The sequence below is a fragment of the Thamnophis elegans genome, chromosome 7 (genome assembly GCF_009769535.1).
Source record: "Thamnophis elegans isolate rThaEle1 chromosome 7, rThaEle1.pri, whole genome shotgun sequence".
In the NCBI taxonomy this organism is placed as follows: Eukaryota; Metazoa; Chordata; class Lepidosauria; order Squamata; family Colubridae; genus Thamnophis; species Thamnophis elegans.
Genome location: NC_045547.1, coordinates 31,933,768 through 31,955,700, shown reverse-complemented (window position 1 = coordinate 31,955,700; position 21,933 = coordinate 31,933,768). Strand labels below are relative to the sequence as shown.

Sequence of the window (21,933 nt, the reverse complement as noted above, 5' to 3'; positions counted from 1 at the left end):
TTTTTTGTAAGGCATCTTAAAGAAATATTGACAAAAGCAAAAAATAAAATCCTTATGGACTATTAAAACAACTTTCCCTAGCCTGATGCTCTCAAATTATATTTCATAAGACAAGGTATAGGACTTATACCCCCATAGTGTTCCAAAGTAGTTGATGGGACCCTCACAAAACTTATCAGAACATTTTAAATATCATTAGAAATAATATTAGCTTCCTTAATTTAATGTCTTCTTAATTCTAATTTATTTTAACTTAGTTTAGTTTTTTCATTTAATTCTATTTGATTTAAAATCTTTTTTTTTTTTACCAACTCCCTTAAATTAAAATTAATAGGTTGCGCCTATTGTCTGCCTAAATACAAAATGTAGCTCCCTTTGCCAAAAGATTATGTACCGCTGGCTTAGAGAAACAGGACTGTTTCATGCCATACTCCTGAAATAAACCACAGTTCCCAAAATCAGCCACTTGGAGCAGACACTGCCAGGACTCAAGTAAAATTAAACAGACAGGTCCATTTCTGTTCTTTGCCGCAGGAAACCAAATATCTTGAGTAAACCCTGGATAAATCATTCTTGAAAAGGTGTTTTGGGGACCTCATCTTTAGAATGAGTAGTGGTCTTGGATAACCTGACTCAGATTACCTGGAATATAACAATCCACGCATAGCCAATATTATCAAAGTTGATTGCCCCTTTGTGTGGATTGGCATTGCCTGTACGACACTCATTGTAATACTGGTTCCAGTTAACACACATGCCACTGACGTTGAACTCCTGCCTGACCGAGGTATAGTAGAAGTAGTCGTCCTTGTCCAAGCAGCACACGTGGCCCCGTTCTTTGAGTGGGGGTATCTCTTGACAGCCCATGATACCATTATCGCCTGACAGTGAACAGATGAAGGGCATTTCATCATCCTCCTCAGGTTGATAATAGGGAGGAAGAGTGATGTTACCTTGGCTGAGAGAACACATGAACAAAATTGTTATGGCAAATATTAGAGTTAATAATATTTGTGTAGATTAGGCATAATGGAGAAAAATCACAAAATGTAAAGACCTGCAAATAGAAGTAGAACAAATGCTTACAAAAGAAAGCAAAGAAAGTACCAATAATAGTAAGTATCATAGGAGCAATTTCAAAACATCTGGAGACTAATTGGAGACTATTATCTCTGACAAAATCACTATCAGTCAATTGCAAAAGACAGATTTACCTGGAACAGCTTATATTCTGTGATAGTACAATACTTTTAATATCCTTAAACAACAATATCTCCTTATCCTAGATTTCTTGGAAGCACTCAGAAAGTGACCAACATCCCTACCCCCAAATCCAACCCCGAATAGCTGGCTGACTATAAGAAAAACCATAATAAAAATCTAGTAAAGCAGAGTATTAATAATGTTATCTATCCAGAGATATCAGCTAGAATTAGAAATATTAACAAGAACAACAAGAGTAAAATGCTCATTACATTGATTACAATATCCAGTTTAAGATCCAGTTCCATGGTTGTATGCTTGTTTGTGACCAGTTTCCCCATAGCACACTAAATCTGTAATTATTGTGTCAATGCTTGTTCTCTAAAGCCAAATTAGAAAGTAGTAGATTTCCAATCAGAAAGTCTTCTCTGAGTGCTAAAAACAGAGTGGAAAGTAATTTTATTACTCTATTTTTGCCAGTTCTATCCATTAATTCCACTGGTACATTAGAACTAAAAGAAGGTTCTTTCTTCTTGTACCCAGCTCATTGTATTTAATTGATTCCTCGAAAGCAGGAACCTTGGGCAGGTATTCAAAGAATGAAGGAAGGAAGGATTTCCTCTTTTTTAGAAAAGTTCAGAAAATTTGGGAATTGATATGGGAAATCTGGAAATGCCATTAGCATGTTCAGCTCCCTCTCTGTGTTTCATCCTGAACTCTAGAAGAGCACTAGTTTATAATTCTTGTTTGGAGGAGAAATGCTAACTACTTTTGATTTGTTAACTACTATTGGTTTGCTCATAACAAAGTATGATATGGAGAAGGAAACAGAAAATGTTGTGGCTCATTCAAGTTGACCCAGACCAATAGTTTGGAAGATGATCTGATGTGATTATAACTCAAGAAAATCCAATTTTTATATACTTGGGAAGAGATGTTGAAAAAGGCCAAAGAAAGAGCATTTTTTAATCCATTTTTTTTCCTTGAGAGAAAGTCTTGTGACACAGTTAGAACTAAAATAGACAACAGATGTTTCCTAGAGCAAATGGGTAATCTGGTACCATGCCAGCATATGGAATCATTAAGCATACTTATTTCTCAACATGTGATAGCAATACTTCCCACAATACTGAATCAAAACTTAAAATAGTAGAAGCTCAGAAAAATAAAAATCTGTAAAAATTAAAAAAAGAACGAATGATCTAAAAATACTGGAGTACAATTTTAAAACATGAGTTCACCCATTTTATAATCTGTTCCTTTAGTCATGATATTGGTTCAGATGTATACTAGATGTTTTAAAATGTAATGTGAATAAAACAAGTACCTGTTTGAATTTTTATAAGTAGGCAGAAAAACCACAGAAAATGTATTGAAAATGCTAAAAATGCTTTATAAATATGTACCATAAATGTATATTCATTGGAAAGTCCATATTGCTGTGATTCTTGATATGATATGAATCATAACATGAAATAGCTGATTCGACCGGAAGTTCTCCAGCTGGACAGACGTGCGGGGGATGTGGGCTCTCAAGAGTCTCACATGAACCATATCTGACAAACCAACTCCGAGATCTTTTTTAGATTGAAACCCCACTGGAGAGGGGGTATGAAGAAGGGGCAGCATCTCATCAGACCCAGAGGGAGGCAACAGGTCCCTCGCAGAACAGAGATTTACTCTCTGAATCGGAGTAGGGGCGGCAGCATGGCAACATGCTGCACAAGAAACTGACTTCCAGCCAAAGCAAGTGAACAGAGGTATGAGGAAGAGATGAAAGACTGGTAAGAAAATTCATATAACCCACAGTCATAAATCAAACTTGGAAAAGGTAAAGAACCTTGAGAGCATAAATAATATTGATTGTCAGAATGGGATTTTTTCAAAAAGAAAGAAATAAAGAAAAGGAAAATGGAGGGTTGAAACACTACCCCTCCCCCAAGCCATTTGTTTGAAACAATTCAGACAGAAAGGTAGAAAGCAGAGAAGTGACAAACCCACTCAAATACTAACTCTAAATTTGGCTTCCAACTTGCAACGATTGTGTTTTTAAAGGAGTCTAGGAGCGTGAAGATTTATTTCGTCCAAGTGTCTTTTAACGAACATATCTTAAGCAATCCCAATTAATAAGAGATGGGATGCAACAAGGGAGAAAGATCAAGAAAAAAGCACTATCTCCTCATTGACAACTGATAACCTAAAATTCTAATTAACCAACCGCTGTAAATCAGAACTTGGAAAAGCAGGAGGCGAAGAAGAAACATACCCAAGTTTTGGCTGTATACAAGCTTGTTCCAATTAATATATTTTGAGCAGCTATGACCAACGAGAGGTGAGGAGTGGCAGGGAAAGGAAATAATAACAGAGTCAAGAACTGGGAAATACGAAGGTTTTTTTCCTCCTTTTTTTCTGCAAAAGATTAAGATGGTTCCAGCTTCTCTTCCAGTTTTACAGTAGTTGAATTAACTAAATTTAAGGTGGACCAGAAACTCAAAATAAAACTTGTATAACTAACTGTAATTTTGGAACTGGACATTAAGGAAGAACAAAAGACCAAGATGGCTCCCGTCACTCTTCCCCACAGCAGCTGAAGTAGATAAATTTAAGGTGGATCAGAACTCTGAAATAAGAACTGTATAAAAAACTAACTTTGGAACTGGACATCATGGGAAGCTGGGAATTTGAAGAACTACATGAAATTATAAAACATATGCATAAATCATTAAAATCAAGCCTAAATAGAATTCTGAACCCAGAGAAGCAGGTATTTAAAGAAGGCAAAGAAGAAGGGGGGCAAGATAATGAAGGGGTAGAAATGGAGGTAGATAAAAAGCAGACAAAAAACTCCATTGGACTTGGCAGTGGTATAGGGAAAATTGTAAAAGGGGGATGTGTTCCAACAAAAGGGAATAAAAAACAGACAAAAGATGTTTTGGAGGTTGTCAGTGACATAAGGAAAATTGAACTAGGAGATTATGCCCCAACAAAGAGAAATATTCTGATGGTGGCTTGGGGAAAATTGAAGAGGGTGGACGTGTGAAAACAAAGAAAAGGGAGAAGGGAGGAACGGAGAAGTGGGACAAAAGACTTACTAGGAAAAAATCAGACAACTAGAAATTGTTATATGGGAAAATATAAAGCTAAAATAAGGGGTTTATTCCTAACTATGACAATAAAATGGAATTGCTAACTGGTTGAATATGATAATGGAAAGATAATTAAATAAAGGTTAAAATATATGGAATATGGACAAATATGAAACTAATATGGGGAGATTGTAAAGCAGAGGTCTGTGATTCATTTTTATACATGATAATTAAACTGAGTTGCGAATTGATTGAATATGACAATAAAAGGACAATTAGGCATGGGTTAAAATATATGAAACATGGACATATATAGAACTTTTAAGATGATGAACAAAGTGAGATATTTACCACTTGTTATTTTATATAATAGATTAAGGGAATTGTAATGAACATTGAACAGTAAGGATTACCATTTATAGACAATTAAGGATAATTAACCCAAGATATGGAAAAATGGAGAGGGAACATGAAATATACTTACAATGGGAAACTATTGAGATTTAAAGACAGAATCACAAATTGGGGGCATGTAAGGATGTATAATTATATAAATATAATGTGAGAATAGCTGGGAATTGTAACCAGTCTACATCTTAAAATTAGGTGGGGGAGGGGGGTGCTAAAAGCACAATCTATTTTTTTAAAGGAGGAAGATATGTTAAAATTAAATATGTATATTGAAAAGGAATTATAAATACCATCAACATAAAATGGAGCTTGCTCAGAAACTGAAATACACCAAGTAAATGAGATGAAGAATGTGAAGTAGAGGAGAGAGGTAAGGGAAGGAGAGGGATAGGAGACAGTGCGTGGGGGGAAGAGGAGGACAGAAAGGAGGAGTGGAAAAGGGAAAGAGGAGAAGGAGAGAGGAAGGGGAAGTAGAGAAGAGAAGGATGGCAGAGGGAAGAAAGGAGGTAGGGAGGGGGAGGAGAGAGGAAGAAGAAAGTGATGGATAAGGTACACATATGGTGTATGGAGAGCAGAAGAGCCAATAATTGTTTTTAGGAGTTGATGGTAAAATGAATTGATCTAAACATTTAATAATACAATATGATGTTGGCTATATAATAATGTAATATGTAATAGTATACATGTGATTATATATTATGAAATAAAAAAAAAACTTTATATCCAAAAAAACCATGAAATATCCTTGGGTCAAAGCAAAAATTTTGAACTACATATTTACATCATAGGCTGGATTTCTACCAATGTGTAAAATTAGAGAGAGGACAAGTTAAGAATCTGCACACATGCCAACATCCTGGAGATCTAGACAGACTAACAGAAAGGTTAGCACCACAGTTCTCCATGAAATTATCACCCTGATTCACACATCATCTGCTTCAATACTGGGGAAGACTGTGGGGAACCATATGAGTAGCTATAAAATCAGAAAGGGAGAAAAGGGAGAGGGTACTATTGTTTACTGTACAGTCTTACCTAACCCAACTCCCTCCAAATGTATTGTACAGTTTTCAGAACTCAGGGATCTTTCTGGATGAGAGTCACAGCAGTTAATTCTCCAACACATTGAAAGGGCAAGTAATTCAGTTGTTTAAATATACAGTATATATTTGAATTTTAATAAATTATAATACTTGGAAATATTTACTTGAAGTTATGGATTCTTTTACCCTGAAAAACTAGCAATCGATGTTTTTTGTCTGGATTTTTTGCATCAAGGAGGGAGTTGGATTTAGATGCACTACATCATCGTCTCCAACACTTTAATCTTATGTTAATCTTTGAATTTTCATGTTGATGGTATACATAATCATACAACAGTAATTTCAATAATCTCACAGGTTCCTTTCAAGAAGCAAATGGAACTTTTAGATGTAGTACACAAGACTGAGGGACTTGGGGACTGGGATTAGCTCAATATCAAAGATAAAATAAAATTGAGGGAGAAACAGAGACTTTACAAAGTTGGAAAGGAATAAGAAAGTCATTTCCTGAGCACTCACATTGTCAAGTTCTCATCCATGAAACAGCGATTCCTCAGTAGACCAGCCCACAGCTGTACACCGATGATGCCAAAGATGAAGAAGACAAAGAAGCAGAGAAGCAGAACATTCCCCAGCATGGGTAATGTGTCCAAGAGCAAATTCACCAATATTCGCATGCCTGAGAGAGGGACCAGGGCCAGGGAGAGAGGGATAGATCACCACAAAGGAACAATGATTGAAAGTGGAAAAAGAAAGAGGGGAAACAAGGAAAATATGGTAGTAAGACTAGAAAAAGTAGAGAAAGGAAGATAACAATATAGAAAGAAATCCTGAGCTTAAAAAAAATGAGAGGCAGCTAGAAAACTTACCATAGATGTGCAACTTTGAATTATGTAACAACAATATATTTAATCTAATGGTTGATCCAGCCAGTTTGTTAATGTTTTAATGTTGGATCTGTTCTTATAAACAGATTTTCATAAATGTCTAAGATACAGGAGGTACTTCCCATTTTTAGTGTTTCAAGATCCAAAATGCTAAAGTAAACAAGAAATACCTGACATTTTTTAACTGAAATGCATTCCACACCATGGATATTGTTTAAATAAAACTCTTTAGGGGGAAAAAAACCCTCATGATCATAGTATTTTAGCACCTACCTGTTATTATTGTTGGATCCAGGTTAACTGAATATTATTCTTTTCTTACGCATGTATTCTTTAAAATTATCAAATTGAAACTGTTCAAATGGTTGTCTGTGTTTCTCCCTAACTTTGCATAACTTTGCCAAGATAAGAGGCTGATTGGTAAGAATGGTCTGTGCCTTTTGCTAAATTAATCATAGTGCTTATGTATTTCACCGTACCTTGCATTTCAATAATCCTTTTAACAAACAGTAACTCTCTTAATCCCCCATTTACTTTTCTATCTTTTCTGAAAAACCTCACTATACTGGATGGGTCCAGGGAATTTCATTTAACAAGATGTTGCATGTAGGGCAGTGTATAAATGACTAATTAGCTATTTATAACTAGTTCATTACTTCAGTTGGCTTGGGAGGGGAAGAGAGAGGGAAAGATAAGATTAGGATTCTGTGACAATTCCCTAAGGCACTAGCTAATCCCCTTTTTATGCCCTCTGTCATATAATTAGTTACATTATTTTGTGCTTTCCACTTTGTCTCATTTTCCTGTGTCATTGTTTTCCAGCAATTGGGAATAAAAAAAAAAAATCTCTGAGCTCAGAAATGTGCATGGAACTGAGCTCCATGAAGAATTAAGGTATTCACAGATGAAAATATATATGTAGCGGCATGGATTTAATACTTATAAAAGCATTCTGAGTTTCAGTAACCTCATTTCTAGATAATTCAAGTCATAGCAAGAGAAGAAAATAACTCACATAATACCAGTGATGAGAGATTGCATTTATGTATCTAATCACTTATCATACTTAACTCCAGGGACTCCAATTTTCATCAATAAGATATAAAAGATGTAAAATCATTTTAACCATTGTACGTCTTACACATTAAAAATACCCTGATTTAGTTCTTTACAAGTATATGAATAATAAATGATGAAAAACAAAATGCACCATTCTTTCTTACCATATAACAAGTGATATTTGGTCATACATCCAAGAGCTAAGTAAACAAATGGTGCAAAAGAAATAAGGTTGATTTCATGGGGACTGAATCAGTGACTTTTATGCAAATATTATATGGCCAAGTACCCTAAATTAATGAGACCATTGTGAATGTAAACATTAGTATATATGAAGTCAGCAGCAAAATAGATGACATGGAATTAGAGTTTTATTAAAATATTCTCCAACATGGTGCCATCCAGTTGTATTTTACTACAGTTATTTTCTTCATTCATTCTGGCTGGTAATCATGAAAACATTAATATAACACAGATCAAGAGCATCAAGTTTGCCCTAGGGAATTAGTAAGAATTTCATACCAGGTAAAGATGTATGGGGCAGAAGAGGTGCAATAACAATTTATCCGGGAAAGTCCACTGGGGAATCTTTAGCTTTAGCCTCATGTATCTGAGACTGAACCTCACTGAAATAAGTGGGACATTTGCAGTAAACACATCTAAGACTGCTGTTCTAAAAAAAATGTAATGCCTTTTTAGGATGATTATTTTATGTCACATTTTAATGTAATAACCTTCTCAAAATTACTTAAGAATGATAAAATATGAGTTAATTCTGGGGGAAGGAATGTTGCAACAAAATGGGTTATCTGCTTAATGCTTCTGGATATCATTACATGCAGGCCAATGGAAAGCAAGAATTCTTTAAGCATGAAATCTCTTCCAGTAAAATAGATATAATTAATTTAGTCCAAATATTTTTCTGTTTGCAAATATCCACTAGTATATTTTAATAAATAATTCCATGGGAAACATGCTTCTCACTCAATTTATCATAAGTAATTAGTTAACAATGAAAGGAAATGGGATACAGACAAGTGAAAATGACTAGAGGAATTTAATGGTATCACTGGTAACTGGTAACGTTTGATGCAGAGGAGATTAAAATCAACTAGTCAACTACTGGTCACTTGGACTGAATTTTCATTTACTTCAAAGTGTTTACTTTTGACTTAATAACTTCAAAATATGAAACACATTGAGCTACAGTCAGGTAAAATATCCTTTAAAAAGTTTGCAAAGACACCATCTGAATGGTGCCATTTAAAGTGTGAAATAAGAACCTTATGGAAAAGAAAAGATACATCAACTCTTTGATTGATTATATTCTTAATTCTCAGAATTTCCTGAAAATAATTTGATACAAACAGTAATAAAATCTAAAAGCCTTATTATTACTTCATTCCTTTGCCAAAGCAAGATGGATCCGTAGGTTTTTCTAGCCCTGTAGTAGATGTATTTTATGTTTTAAATTATTGGAACTTTCTGATTTGTAATTAAAATGGTATTCAAGTGACAGCTTTTTTAAACAAAAAATCTAAGTCTCTAGAAGGAAGAGATAACCCAGGAAAGCTACAATACAAAAGTCCATTTTAAAAAGTTTGTATACATTCATTTTGAGAAAATGTTCTTTGTCAGCAGGAATCCAGTTGTGACTATAATAATATATAAAAGAACAGCAATCCAATAAATGACTAGTACCTATCCAAAATCCAACACCTAGGGTTAGTTCAAAATGTTATCCCTCTCTTTTGGAATATAACATTACCCATTTTCTGAGACATCAAATTATCCAAGTTTAGGGAGACTCATACAATATAGAATTGCCATATGTGCTGGGAATTATGAGAATTCTCATCCAATACTTGGAGAGGTTGCTTCTAGTCTTCTTGGTTAAAGCATACCTACTTGCATGATGTCAATAGTAAACATGGACAAATGTATTCAACCGGTATACAACAAGGCCACAAATGCATAATATAGTATCTTAGTAACATGCATAAGAAGCCATCAGGAAGATTCAAGTATGTATCCCATTGATTCTTTCCAAATTATTGCATTATGTACAAAGCAATGCTATTTTGTGAAATGCAAGTCTTGATTCCTGATCATTTTCTGCTCATTATAAAGAATCACTGGAGCACTCCAAATAGTAAAGATCATCTATGGCCAGAATGGTACGTGTGCCACAAGTGGCACACGAAGCCATTTCTGAGGACACTCGAGGTGGGAATGGGCTTCCAGTTTGCGCGTTGGACTGTTTTTCACCCTCTGGAGGCGAAAAGAGAAGCCTCCTGAAATCTCTGGAGGGAGAAAAATGGGCCAACAGGCAACTCAGAAGTCTGTTCCTAAACTTCTGATATGCACGTTGGGCCATTTTTCACCCTCCACAGATTCCTAGAAAGTGTCTGGAGCCTGGGGAAGGAGAAAAATGGACCTAACGGGAAACAGAAAATGGGGCTCTGGAGGAGGTGGAGAGGCAGTTTTCGCCTCCCCCAGGCTCCAAGAAAGCCATGTGCGCATGCACAGGGCAGCGGTGTGTGTGTGTGTGTCATGTGCACATGTGCAGGGGGCATGATGCCGGGGGGCATTAAATTATAGCGGTGGGCACAAAATAGTGTACATGTGTGTCCGAGGCTAAAAAGGTTCGCCATCAGAGATCTATGGTCTCAGCCAGGTGTCAAGGGGGTATCATTAGTTTTACCTTTATATTTCTGAAAATTCAATGGTTTGTTTCAGCATGTCATCGTAATAAAAAATGTCATTATGCAATAAAAACCCAGTGGCAGTGCTTTCTGCCACCCTCCCCCTCCAAAATAGTGTTAGCACATTCATTATATACAACAACTTAATCAAGTTTCACTAAAGTTTTGGTGGGTCATGAAAACCATAGGTTGCTTATAAACGAAGCAATTCCCCCTCCAAAGCCATTACATCATGGATATTTCAATGCTAAATGAAGAACTGGCTATTTTCCTAGGCTCTGGGGACCATCACAATAGTGTGCCCCAGAATACAGTTTTATTTTGAATGTTTTAGGCCTTTATGATTTATGGTCTTTGCTGATTGACATCTGATCTGATGCTGTTGATGTACAGTAGGTTAGCTTTAAGAAAATGAAAACAAATTAATATTTGCCTATATTTGCTAATTAGTTTTGTTGGACAGAATGACATTAATTTTCGTCTCTGCAGTTAGTAGCAGAGTGACAAGTGCAGCTCTCTTTCCTTTTCATACAATAACAGAACTTAAGATCAATGTGATAACAACTGAATGTTAGGGGGCACTCTGTCCTACTTGCTTTTGAGCAGATTCACAATTCACACATTACACTTGAAGCAATTTTCACGTTTTTCTCATATGCCCATTCTGGTCTGAAATGTGGCAGAAACTGTGAGATTCTGACGGCAAGCAAACCAGTCTGGACCCAACAGGCACCTTTTCAATAATGGTTTGTAAAATGATTCTTTGTTTCTTTGCTGTCTTCCTCTCCCACTGTTTCATTGTGAGATAGACAGATAGCTAGACAGATTTGTGTATGTGTCCATGTGTGTGTATGAGAGAGACAGAGAGACTCTGTCTCCATTAGCCTTTTTATTGCTAACGTCTCCTCACTGTGCTTATCTTCTTTGCTATTCTTTTCTAGCTCTCCCTGTTTATATTCTATTATTTGGAACTCCATCCTTCCCTCCTCTCTATTTAGCCTTTTCCAATGCCAAAGCAGGAGCCACACTGGCTCACAGTGAGGAGCAGGAATATGAAAGAGACGGTGACCTTTTCTAAGGCTGTATTTTTTTTTTTTAAAAAAACAGCCATTCTGTGTGAAAGGGTATGGATTCTAGGGAGGAGAATTCTGATGAAGCGGTATTTGGCAAACAAAACAGGCTTCTGGGACATCAAAATGAAAAGAGGCACAATGAAGAACAGCACACACAGAATTAAATATGCATGGATACCAGGTGTGGATTCTGAAAAGAGAGAAACAGAAATGTAGAAATTGAACCCTGGTCTCTAGTCTTACAGGGAGACATATTGAAGATCAGTCACTGATCAGGAGGTTTCTGGCTGGCAAATATGTACCCAAAGTCATAGTTTGTGAACCATCCTTTTTAATAATATACTCCCTCACCATTGACTATTGAGAGAAAATATGTGTGCAAATGGAAGAATGGTGCACACTGCTGGAAAGACTGCTTGTAAATGATGACTTTTAAATTTTTTCCTATCAGATTGGATGGATGATTCCGGAATTTCTCTCTCAGAAGGAGAAATTGTCCAAAAACAGAACTCTTTTGAAAAGACAAATGGCAGCAATGCTGGTGAAAAAAATTCAAAGGGAGTAATTCCTTCATAATATCTTGAGAATATTCCTGAGAAGCCAGGAAGCTGCAGATCGCTGGGGAGATAATTGTACAATGAAAGACAGGATATTCACACCCCTTTCTTGGCCATTTCATAACTAGAAAGATGCAGGAATTCTATATTCTATTTATGTAATATACTCTGAAATTCCCCCCTTTCATGAGAGACGGCAGAAGAAACCGAGAAGCTACCTTTTGATCCCATGAAAATCAATAGTATAATTTTGGAGGGGAAAATATTTGAACTCCCCTTTGGAATGGTGGGCAAAGTGAATATATTCTGGAGGTGCCTCAATGCCTTTTCTGACAAGCTTCTGTCAACTTTAGAGAATCCATGTCCCCTCCAGACAGTTCCTGTCAACTTCTATTAACCAGCTGCCACTGCCGAAGCTATCTCCAACGAAGCAAGTAGCATGTGCCAACTCTTGGGAAAAAGAAGTGATTTCGAAAAGGGTGAGAATGTGTGTGTATGTGTATGTATGTGTGCGTGCACCCAGGGAGCACAAACTGCAATTAACACACACAGACAAATCTCATATTTAAGTTCCAATCCTTTTAACATGCTTCCTTCTCATATGTTACAAAACAGAACATTTTTGTACATCCATTGTTTTTCACTGCATTTAGAGTCCCAAAGCCAAATTAACTCTTTGAGAAATAGAGTTTTCTTATGCAACATTAATCATTATAATTTCCTGGACCCTGCATGAAGATATTATGAGGCCTCCACTTAATAAAACTTCACCCAAAGGGCAGTTGACATTATTAATTCCATCTTCTCCATTGTAGCATGACTTGCTATTTGTGACCAGGTATAAAGAGGGCAAGATCTGGCTGCTGCTATTTAATGCCAGGATTGCCAGCCATAAATCTCTCATCATCCATAAACTTATTGTGGGTGAGAGGATAGATCTGTCTTGTATTACTGATATATATAGAGGTGACAGATGCCACTCCCCCTTGGAAATGAACCATTCTGGATCTGGGATTAGCCATGAACTAAGGGCAGGGAAAATGGCATGGCAATTATCAGGTAGAAAAGTTGGTCTCCAGGGACAAGCTGAGTTTTTCCCAGAGGCATCCCTGCCACTGTAACCAATGACATGACAATGTCACAAAAACAAACATGCAACTTGCAATTTAATTTGAAGGAGAGGGATAGTTGCCTCCATTAATTATCTTGCCGAGATCGCTGTGTCATTGACATGGAATTGACTTGTTCTATCAATTTCCACAGGAAGAATAGATCTACTTGCTTGGTTGATCCTAAGCAACTAGTGAATCTTTTGGTTTTTCAGAGGATTCTTGGAACCCTTGCTCACTTCTATTTAGATTATTGCAACATGGTCTATATGGGGCTACCCTTGAAGACTGCCAGAAATTGCAACTGGTCCAAAATGCAGCAGCTCATCAAGTTTGGGGTGCTAGCCAATTATGAATATAATATAAGGTCCTGGTTGTCCCCTTTCATGCTTGTGTTGGCTCATAGCCTGGATATCTGCAGGATGTTATCTAAAGGGAACCCATGGGTTGTTTCAGTGGGCTTTTGAGCTTCGAGGTACTGTTTTTCTCTCTTTCCTGGAGAGTGTTCAGTAATACGGACAGTGGTGGGTTGCAAGTTTTTTAACAACCGATTCTCTGCCCTAATGACTGGCTGAATGGGCATGGCTGGGTGGGGTCATGTGACTGAGTGGGCATGGCCAACTCTATGTCACTTGTATGGGTGGTACCTGTATGGGACAGGCAGGGTTGGGGCGGGAATCCAGGGGTTTCCAGTGGGAGGAAAGAAAGATCCTGTGTGTGTATATGTGTGTGTGTGTGTGTGTGTGTGTGAGAGAGAGAGAGAGAGAGAGAGACAGACAGACAGACAGAAGACAGACAGACAGAGACAGACAGAGACAGACAAAGACAGACAGAGACAGACAGAGAGAGACACACACAGAGAGCACACTGCCACCAGCCCTGATATAACCCTCGAAAATTGGATCGGATCTCTCTCTCCCTCCCTCTCTCCCTCTCTCTCTCTCTCTCTCTGAAAAGCCATAGATTTTTCATCAAAATGAAAATGAGATAATTTAGACTTTAATTAAAGACACAGATTAGGATTATTTTCCCCCACAGCATGATTTCTATGTGGCTTCTGTATCTTCCAAACATAGCATGCTTTCCAAAACTCCTCATGAGAAGGGGCAAGAAAGCTGTTATTTTCAAAAAATTTAAGAAAAAGGCAGGGGGGGGGGTTAGATCTGAGAAAATACATAAAATAAGAAACTGTGGAGGTTGGGCCAGCCCGTGGTCCGATTTGTCAGTTCTCCAAACCGTGCAGAATCAGAACAACCGGTTCAGGTGAACCGGTTCAAACCGGCAGCAAGCCACCTCTGAATATGGACTATAGTTGCTCTTTGACCCCTGGGAAATATATTCTATTTATATTTCTATAACCTTATTACCAAATCTATGAGCTGCTCAGAGTCATTAATGGAAAAGAATATAAATCTAGTAAATTTAAAATATATGATTTATGAATCAGACAACATATAGATATTGTCCAACCCCAGTTTGGTGCAAGGTCTGTGGAATTACTTCTTGCACAATACTTTAAAGTGAAGTCTCTTCAACTGATGGAATTTATTCCTTTTAGTATATCCGTAATTGAACTAGATGGTTTACACAGAAATACAGGACCATATTATGCAGGCAGAGAATATTATTAGCATCTTAAACACTCTCAGAAATAACTTCAGTTTCTTATTTTATGTATTTTCTCAGATCTACACCCCTCCCTGCCTTTTTCTTAATTTTTTTGAAAATAACAGCTTTCTTGCCCCTTCTCATGAGGAGTTTTGAGCATGCTATGTTTGGAAGATACAGAGGCCACATAGAAATCATGCTGGGGGGGATAATCCCAATCTGCGTCTTTAATTAAAGTCTAAATTATCTCATTTTCATTTTGATGAAAAATGTATGGCTCTTCAGGTGCTGTTGAATTACTGTTCCCAGGATATTTCACAGTGGCTAAAACTGCTAGGAGTCATAATTTAGCACTTCTGACAGGCCACTATTTTTATTCCTAGTCCAACTTTCTTCAGCCCAATATCCTTCAAATGAATTGCACAACATCTCCCAGCCCTTTTGGAAAATTTCTCATGCTTGAAGGTATGATGAGAATTATACCCCAAAAGATATGGAAGATTTTGTTCTTCGGTCACTTGGGCTAGGGAATATTTTTACCCCAATATATTTGTGTTTAATCTCATGTGCATTTTACAGAATGCTAAAGATCTCAGATCAACAACTTTATGTTCAAGCAAACAAGCAATGTATTTGGCATTAAGCAATTTACCAGGGGTCCTCAAACTTTTTAAACAGGGGATCAATTCATGGTCCCTCAGACTGTTGGGAGGCCGGACTGGCTGGGTGGGCATGGCTAGGTGGTCATGTGACTGGGTAGGTGTGGCCAATGTAGCAGTCCATTTTGCCTTTGCCCTTGCTGTATTTGCCCCTCCACTACTCACCCACCAGCCCTGGATCATATGGCTGTGAAAAACATCCTGAAAGGCTGGTTTTAAAGTGTTGTTAAAGACTTTTAAAGAACTACTTTACAAGCTGGCAGCTGCTTTTCAAGCCAGCAGCAACTCTTACCCTATTCACCCATCAGCCCTGGACCATGTGGCTGCACTGGTGAGATCACCCCTCAGTCAGCCCTTCTCTGTACCCTTCAGCTTTACCTTTGGCAGCAGCTGTGTGGTCAGAAATGGAGCTCAACCAGTGACTAACTAATCGGAAGTGCAGCTGGAGTGGATGCCTGCTGGAAAATAAAACAGACAGTGAGGGGCGGGGCTGAATCCCACCACTCTGCAGGCAGGATACTTTGCATTGGCCGGCCATATCTGGCCCACGGGCTGTAGTTTGAGGATCGGTGCAATAGACAATATAGGAATGAAATGCAGGTTAAAATTAAAGCCAGAAAGAAGAGGGAGTCAAACTATTCTCCAAGGCACCTGAGGGTAGAACAAGAAGCAATGGGTGGAAACTAATCAAGGAGAGAAGCAACTTAGAACTGAGAAGAAATTTCCTGACAGTTAGAACAATTAATCAGTGGAACAGCTTGCCTCCAGAGGTTGTGAATGCCCCAACACTGGAAGTCATTAAGAAGATGTTGGATAGCCATTTGTCTGGAATGGTATAGGGTTTCCTGCCTAGGGAGTAAATGGGACTAGAAGACCTCCAAGGTCCTTTCCAACTCTGCTATTGTATTATATTGTATTGTAAACATGAGTAAATGCTGAAGATCACCTTTAGTTTTAGCCAACCTGAAGTTTAATTACTTCATGGCAAATTTGTTGTATTATTTTGGTTTAGCAAGTCAAGGACAAGACAGTACTTGTCATGAGACAGTACTTGTATTTCTTACTGCATGAGTCACTGTCTCACAATTAATCCCCGCCCCAGTTAGTGGGGAGGGGTGAGGAATTTAACAATAGTAAATTAACTTGTTCCTAAGATTGCAGAAATGCAGGTGAAATTTAAGATGACAGATTGAACTGGTAAAGGATACAATAAGATTTTATTTTCATGTTTCAGTAACTGACACAAAGAAACACCCTTAACCAGTTTCAGAAGACATATCTTTGTGGTGCAGCCTTTGCCTCATTCTCATTCCACTGTGGAGGCAGCCTAAATGTCTTTTTTTCTCTAACAGTTTAAAGTCGTGTTTTCTATCTTTTTCCAACACAAGGGTTAGAGATCAGACAACCCATACTACCTCATAACATCACGTTGAGGATGATACAGTCAAGGACTGGCATCAGTGGTGGGATTCAAATTTTTTAGTACTGGTTTTGTGGGCATGGCTTAGTGGATGTGGTGTGGCTTGGTGGGTGTGGCTTGGTTTGTGTGGCAGGGGAAGGATACTGTAAAATTTCCATTCCCACCCCACTCCAGGGGAAGGTTACTGCAAAATCCCCATTCCTTCCCAATCAGCTGGGACTTGGGAGGCAGAGAATAGATGGGGGCGGGGCCAGTCAGTGTATTTATCGGTTCTCCAAACTACTCATAATTTCTGCTAGCGGTTCTCCAGAACTGGTCAGAACCTGCTGAATACCACCTCTGACTGGCATCTACTAATATCTTATTGGCTTAAAGCTGTTGCAGGCAGTTTTCCTTCCTAGCATTCACTAGGCACTGTACTTTATAACTATTTTGTTTGGGCTGTTGAGAAATTGGACACCTGATGTACACAGATATAGCTGCATATATAATGCCAAAGCTGCATTTTGCAAAGCATTATGGAATTTCACTGCCAGAAGTTATTGTTGCTGCCATTGACAACTTTACTTAGCTCTTATCTGCTATCCTGGACCTAATTCTTACCAACAGGGAAGAACTCGTTGAAGCAATGAAGATGATTGGCACCTTGGGTAAAAGTATTTTTCTTATTCTTGACTGTGATATTCAGATGTAAAGGAACTAAGAAAACTCAGTTTTACACACTGGGCTTTAGAAGAGCATCTTTTGATGAACTTAAAGGAACATAGGTCAAATCTAACATCATTTTTGAGGGGAAAAAGCATCTGGGCAAGATGGGAAATTCTATAAAATGACATGCTATAGGCTCAATTGAAACAGTCCACACAAGAAAGAAAAATCTAAAGGGGCCAGCAGGGATACATAGAGAGTACTGAGGAGAAAAAGTAAAGCAACATGTATAGGAAAGGGGGAAAGGGGAATCTTATCAGAGAACACAAAGTACTCTCTAAAAATAATGAGAACACAATTTTAAAAAAGCTAAAACTCAGAATGGACTAAGGCTGATGAGATACAAAAACAAAACATGTCTTTTGTGTATGTTAGAAATAAAAGGAAAGCCAAGGGAAGTATAGGTCCATTATGAGGAGAAAGTGGTGACCTGGTAATGGATGATGGTGATTAGTTAGAAATCCTGAAGAACTAGTAAGATCTCAGTAAAGTGTAGGGGAGCCAGGGATGTGCAGTCAGGGGAGGCAGGGGAGACAGGGCCTCACCACTGTCATCATGAAAAGAAAAAAAATTAAAAGGAAAAAGGCTGAGGTAGTTGCTGCCAGAGTCACAGTGGATGACTCCGCTTAGTGCTTAACTGCAGGAGGAGGCGAGAGAACCACGTGCCTCCTTTAGTCTATCTTTATGATCACTTGAGCAGAGTTAAGCAAGGGTTAAAAGGCAAAAGATTCCTTATGCAGAGGAGGCACATAGTTCTCTCGCCTCCGCCTGCAGAGGGCACTTTTTTTAGAGGTTTTTTTTAAACAGTTAAGCAGAGTCATCCACATGGTGACTCTAGCAGCAACTAGCCCAGCCTGGTTTCAGCAGCTCTTGCCTTTTTCTTTTTACATTTTCACATTTTCATCATGGCAGAGAAGAGCAGAGTTGAAATCCTCTGTGATACAGCAGGAAAAGGTATGTGAGTCAGAGGGATGGGGGAGGAATTCAAAATTATTGTAATTTGTAAGTAATTTTTTATTGTAAGTAATTTGTGTTTGTGTGTGTGTGTTTGTTTCTTTACTTCACTCAAACAAACTCTCTCTCAATTTGAGAGAGAGTTTGTTTGAGAAGAGAGGAAAGGGGGAGAGGCAGGGAGGGAAGCTTGTTTGAGAAGAGGGGCAGCTCGCCAGAAGAGGTGGGTCTTTTACCCGCCTCTGCTGGCAGGCTGGCACTTTCTTTCTTTTGCCAGGCCCCTCGCACCCGCATCCAGCCCGCTGGAGCTCGCCACGCCAGGGGAGGAATGGGCTGGGTGGGCTGTCTGTCTGGGGAGGGGGGAATCATGGCTGCTCAAGTGGCCCCCGCTGCTGCTGCCGCAGCTTGAGTGTCCCGGTTTGGTTCAGCCCGGGGCTGTGGATTGACGCCGTGGGACAGCTGCAGCAGCCAGGGGGTGTGAGAAGGCCGGGTGGATCGGCATTGGCTCGTAGATGGGAGTCTGGTAGGAAGCCACCAGGCTGGCGCTGGGGCTTTGGGGCTTCACTGGTACTTTCGGAAAGCCGCACCGGGGCTTTGGGGGGCTTTCCGAAAGCTGCTCCCAAAGTCCTGATGCGTCCCGCTCTATGGCTGTCGTCCCGCTCCATGGCGGACCCAGCGGCCATAGAGCGGAACGCATCGGGGCTTCGGGGATGGCTTTCAGAAAGCTGCACCAAAGCCCCGGCACGGCTTTCAGAAAGCCGCACCAAAGCCCCAACGTGTCCTGCTCTATGGCCGCTGCGTCCACCATAGAGCGGGATGACGGCCATAGAGCGGGACGTGTCAGGGCTTCGGGGGCAGCTTTCAGAAAGCCACATCAAAGCCCCGGCACAGCTTTCCAAAAGCTGCCCCCGAAGCCCCAATGCGTCCCGCTCTATGGCCGTCATCCCGCTCTATGGGGGACGCAGCAGCCATAGAGCGGGATGTGTCAGGGCTTCAGGGGCAGCTTTCAGAAAGCCACGCCATAGAGCGGGATGCGTCAGGGCTTCGGGGGTGGCTGGTGCTGGCAGACATAGGGCGGCTTTTGCCCGCTTGCCTCACCAGCCACGAACCTCACTGCATGTCACTGAGGAGAGCACAAATGTCACCCCTTTCTTCAAAAAGGGGGTCAGAGGAAACTGCAGACTGAAAGTTTATTTTCTGTGATGGGCAAATCTTGAAGCATATTGGGGACTATTTGGGAAAGCATGCTATCATCAACAGGAAAAAATGTTTTTACAACAAATTACATTGACTAATAAGATGAGATAAGCTAATATTCATAAAGTTACTAGCTTTATAGATTAGGGTAGTGCTATAGTCTTGGTGTATGTAGAACTCACTGGAGTCTTTGACAAAGTATTTCATTAAATAGTGAAATATGGGCTACCCAGTAGATCTCAAGTGAAATTATTTGATGTCCATAATATATCCCTGTTTCATTGTGACTACTACACTACTATTTTGCATGGGGCTATCTTTGAAAACTACTCCAGAACTGCAATTGGCAAATACCCATGTACTGATACAGTATGTGAAAGACAATATACCCATGTGTCTATATTGTGGGCCCTGCATTGACATTTCCAGATTTGCTCCAAAGAATTTTAACCATTAAAACCAGTACCTCATCCATGTAGAACAATGAATCGGGCCTTTTGGAGGTTTCCAATAGATGAAAGCCAAATTGGGCTCCAAACCACTACTATTCCCCACTTTATGTAATCTTACACTCTTTTAAAAATCTGCCACAATGGTATAGTTTTGCAAGACTGTTGTGTATGAGTTCCATTGTATCATAAAGTTTATTATCATTTATTTTCTATTTAAATTGTATTCTGACTTTTACATTTTATTGTGATGCTTTTATGACTGTAATCCACATATGTTTTTGGTAGTTGGTAAACAAACAAATTCAATGGTCTGAACTGATACGGGCACATATTTCTCTGTTGTACATCTTCTGCTCACCTGGTTTATAACATCTTGGTTAATATTATGCATTATCTAATGAAGAATTTTCCTACAGGTTCAACAGACTACAATGGCAAATCTAGTTTATTTTATTCTTTTTAATAAACTGCTAAGCGAAGTCAAACTCAAGGCCCGTGGACTGCATTCAGCCTGTGGGGTGTTTAAATCTGTCCCAGAGGGCCGGCCTGGAAATGGCAAAAGATTGGCCCGTAGTGCCTCTGGCAGCCAAAATGGGGCACAGGGGGGGCTGTGGGTCCCCCATGCCCCATTTTGGCCAGCAGAGTTCTGCAGGAGGCATCTACCCCATCTCCCTCCCTCCCCCAGCCCACAGAGAACTACAGTGCTAATCTGGTCCTCAAAGAAATCCTGTTTGACACCCTTGCTCTAAACCATAGTATAGTTTGGTGCATTGGGTGTATATAGTCACTGTAATTTTAAAAATTTCAGTTCATTCACTTCTTATTCTTACTACATCCGCTTATATTCTTCTATTGTCTTCATTAATATCTGTGGTCTGTCCAATTCTGGCACCATCTGCAAATGTCATTAATAAGCCTGACTTCTTTGTGAAGATTATTAATGAAGGCATTAAACAAAATTTGTGGAAAGGGCTGAAATGTTCCACTGTTAATCTGTGCCACGTCTAGCTAGGCACCTGCTCCCATCTCAGGCTATTTCTAATTTCGTATGCTTTTTCAGACACAATCATCATGCCATTTTCCAGTTGATGTGGCGGTTGTCTTATAAAAACCCAGGGAACAAAATTACTTCATCAATTCTCACAAAAACAACATTTTGATCAGAAAAGCTAAAAATATCACCAGAAACACTCTCTGTTTATATGCAGGGAATGTAAGCTAGGGAAATTAGTGCTATACGGATATTGATGTGACTAAGAGGAGAAAGTAGTAAAAATATGTATTACTGCTTTTCAGTCTGCTTTTTGTTCCTGATCTAAAAGGACATTGTTCATTTTAATATTCATAAATCACTAAGGTGGCATAATTTAAACAATGTAGGAAGAACAAATAAAGCTCTGCAACAAAATATTGCCATATATACCTAATAGGAGTGTATTTTGCAAATCAAAAGGGGAGAAAAAAAAACACCAATAGTTTTTCAAGGTCTCTAACTTCCTGTATTTTTTTTTTGAAGTAAAATAAATGTAACTGAAGAGCTAAAATACTGAGAAGTTATCTGAAGTCAAAGGCATCTGAAGGAGGTGCAGGATTGTAAAAGGCAAAAACAAAAACCAACATTGGTGATTGCAACCGCACAATTGAAGCTGCCATTTTAGCTTTGTAGACTCCCATCCTTGTCTAAAAAGTAACTTTTATAAAAATTTGACTCCTGCTGAGAACTGTGCAGCACACATTATTTTTTTTACCTGAAAACCCAAACTAAAGCTGCAATCTTTAGCTGTATCTCTGTGTAGATACCACAG

General features: G+C 38.9%; 1 protein-coding gene across 1 annotated transcript in view; it reads right to left on the bottom strand.

Moving 5' to 3' along the window:
- CACNA1I (calcium voltage-gated channel subunit alpha1 I) overlaps nucleotides 1–21,933 on the bottom strand; it is a 176,897-nt gene that overhangs the window by 98,814 nt on the left and 56,150 nt on the right. The window contains exons 4-5 of the mRNA XM_032221147.1: nucleotides 6,263–6,422; nucleotides 643–958 (exon numbers count right to left, since the gene is read on the bottom strand). Of these exons, the coding sequence (XP_032077038.1) occupies nucleotides 643–958; nucleotides 6,263–6,422 (476 nt within the window). The remainder of the gene's footprint in view (nucleotides 1–642; nucleotides 959–6,262; nucleotides 6,423–21,933) is intronic.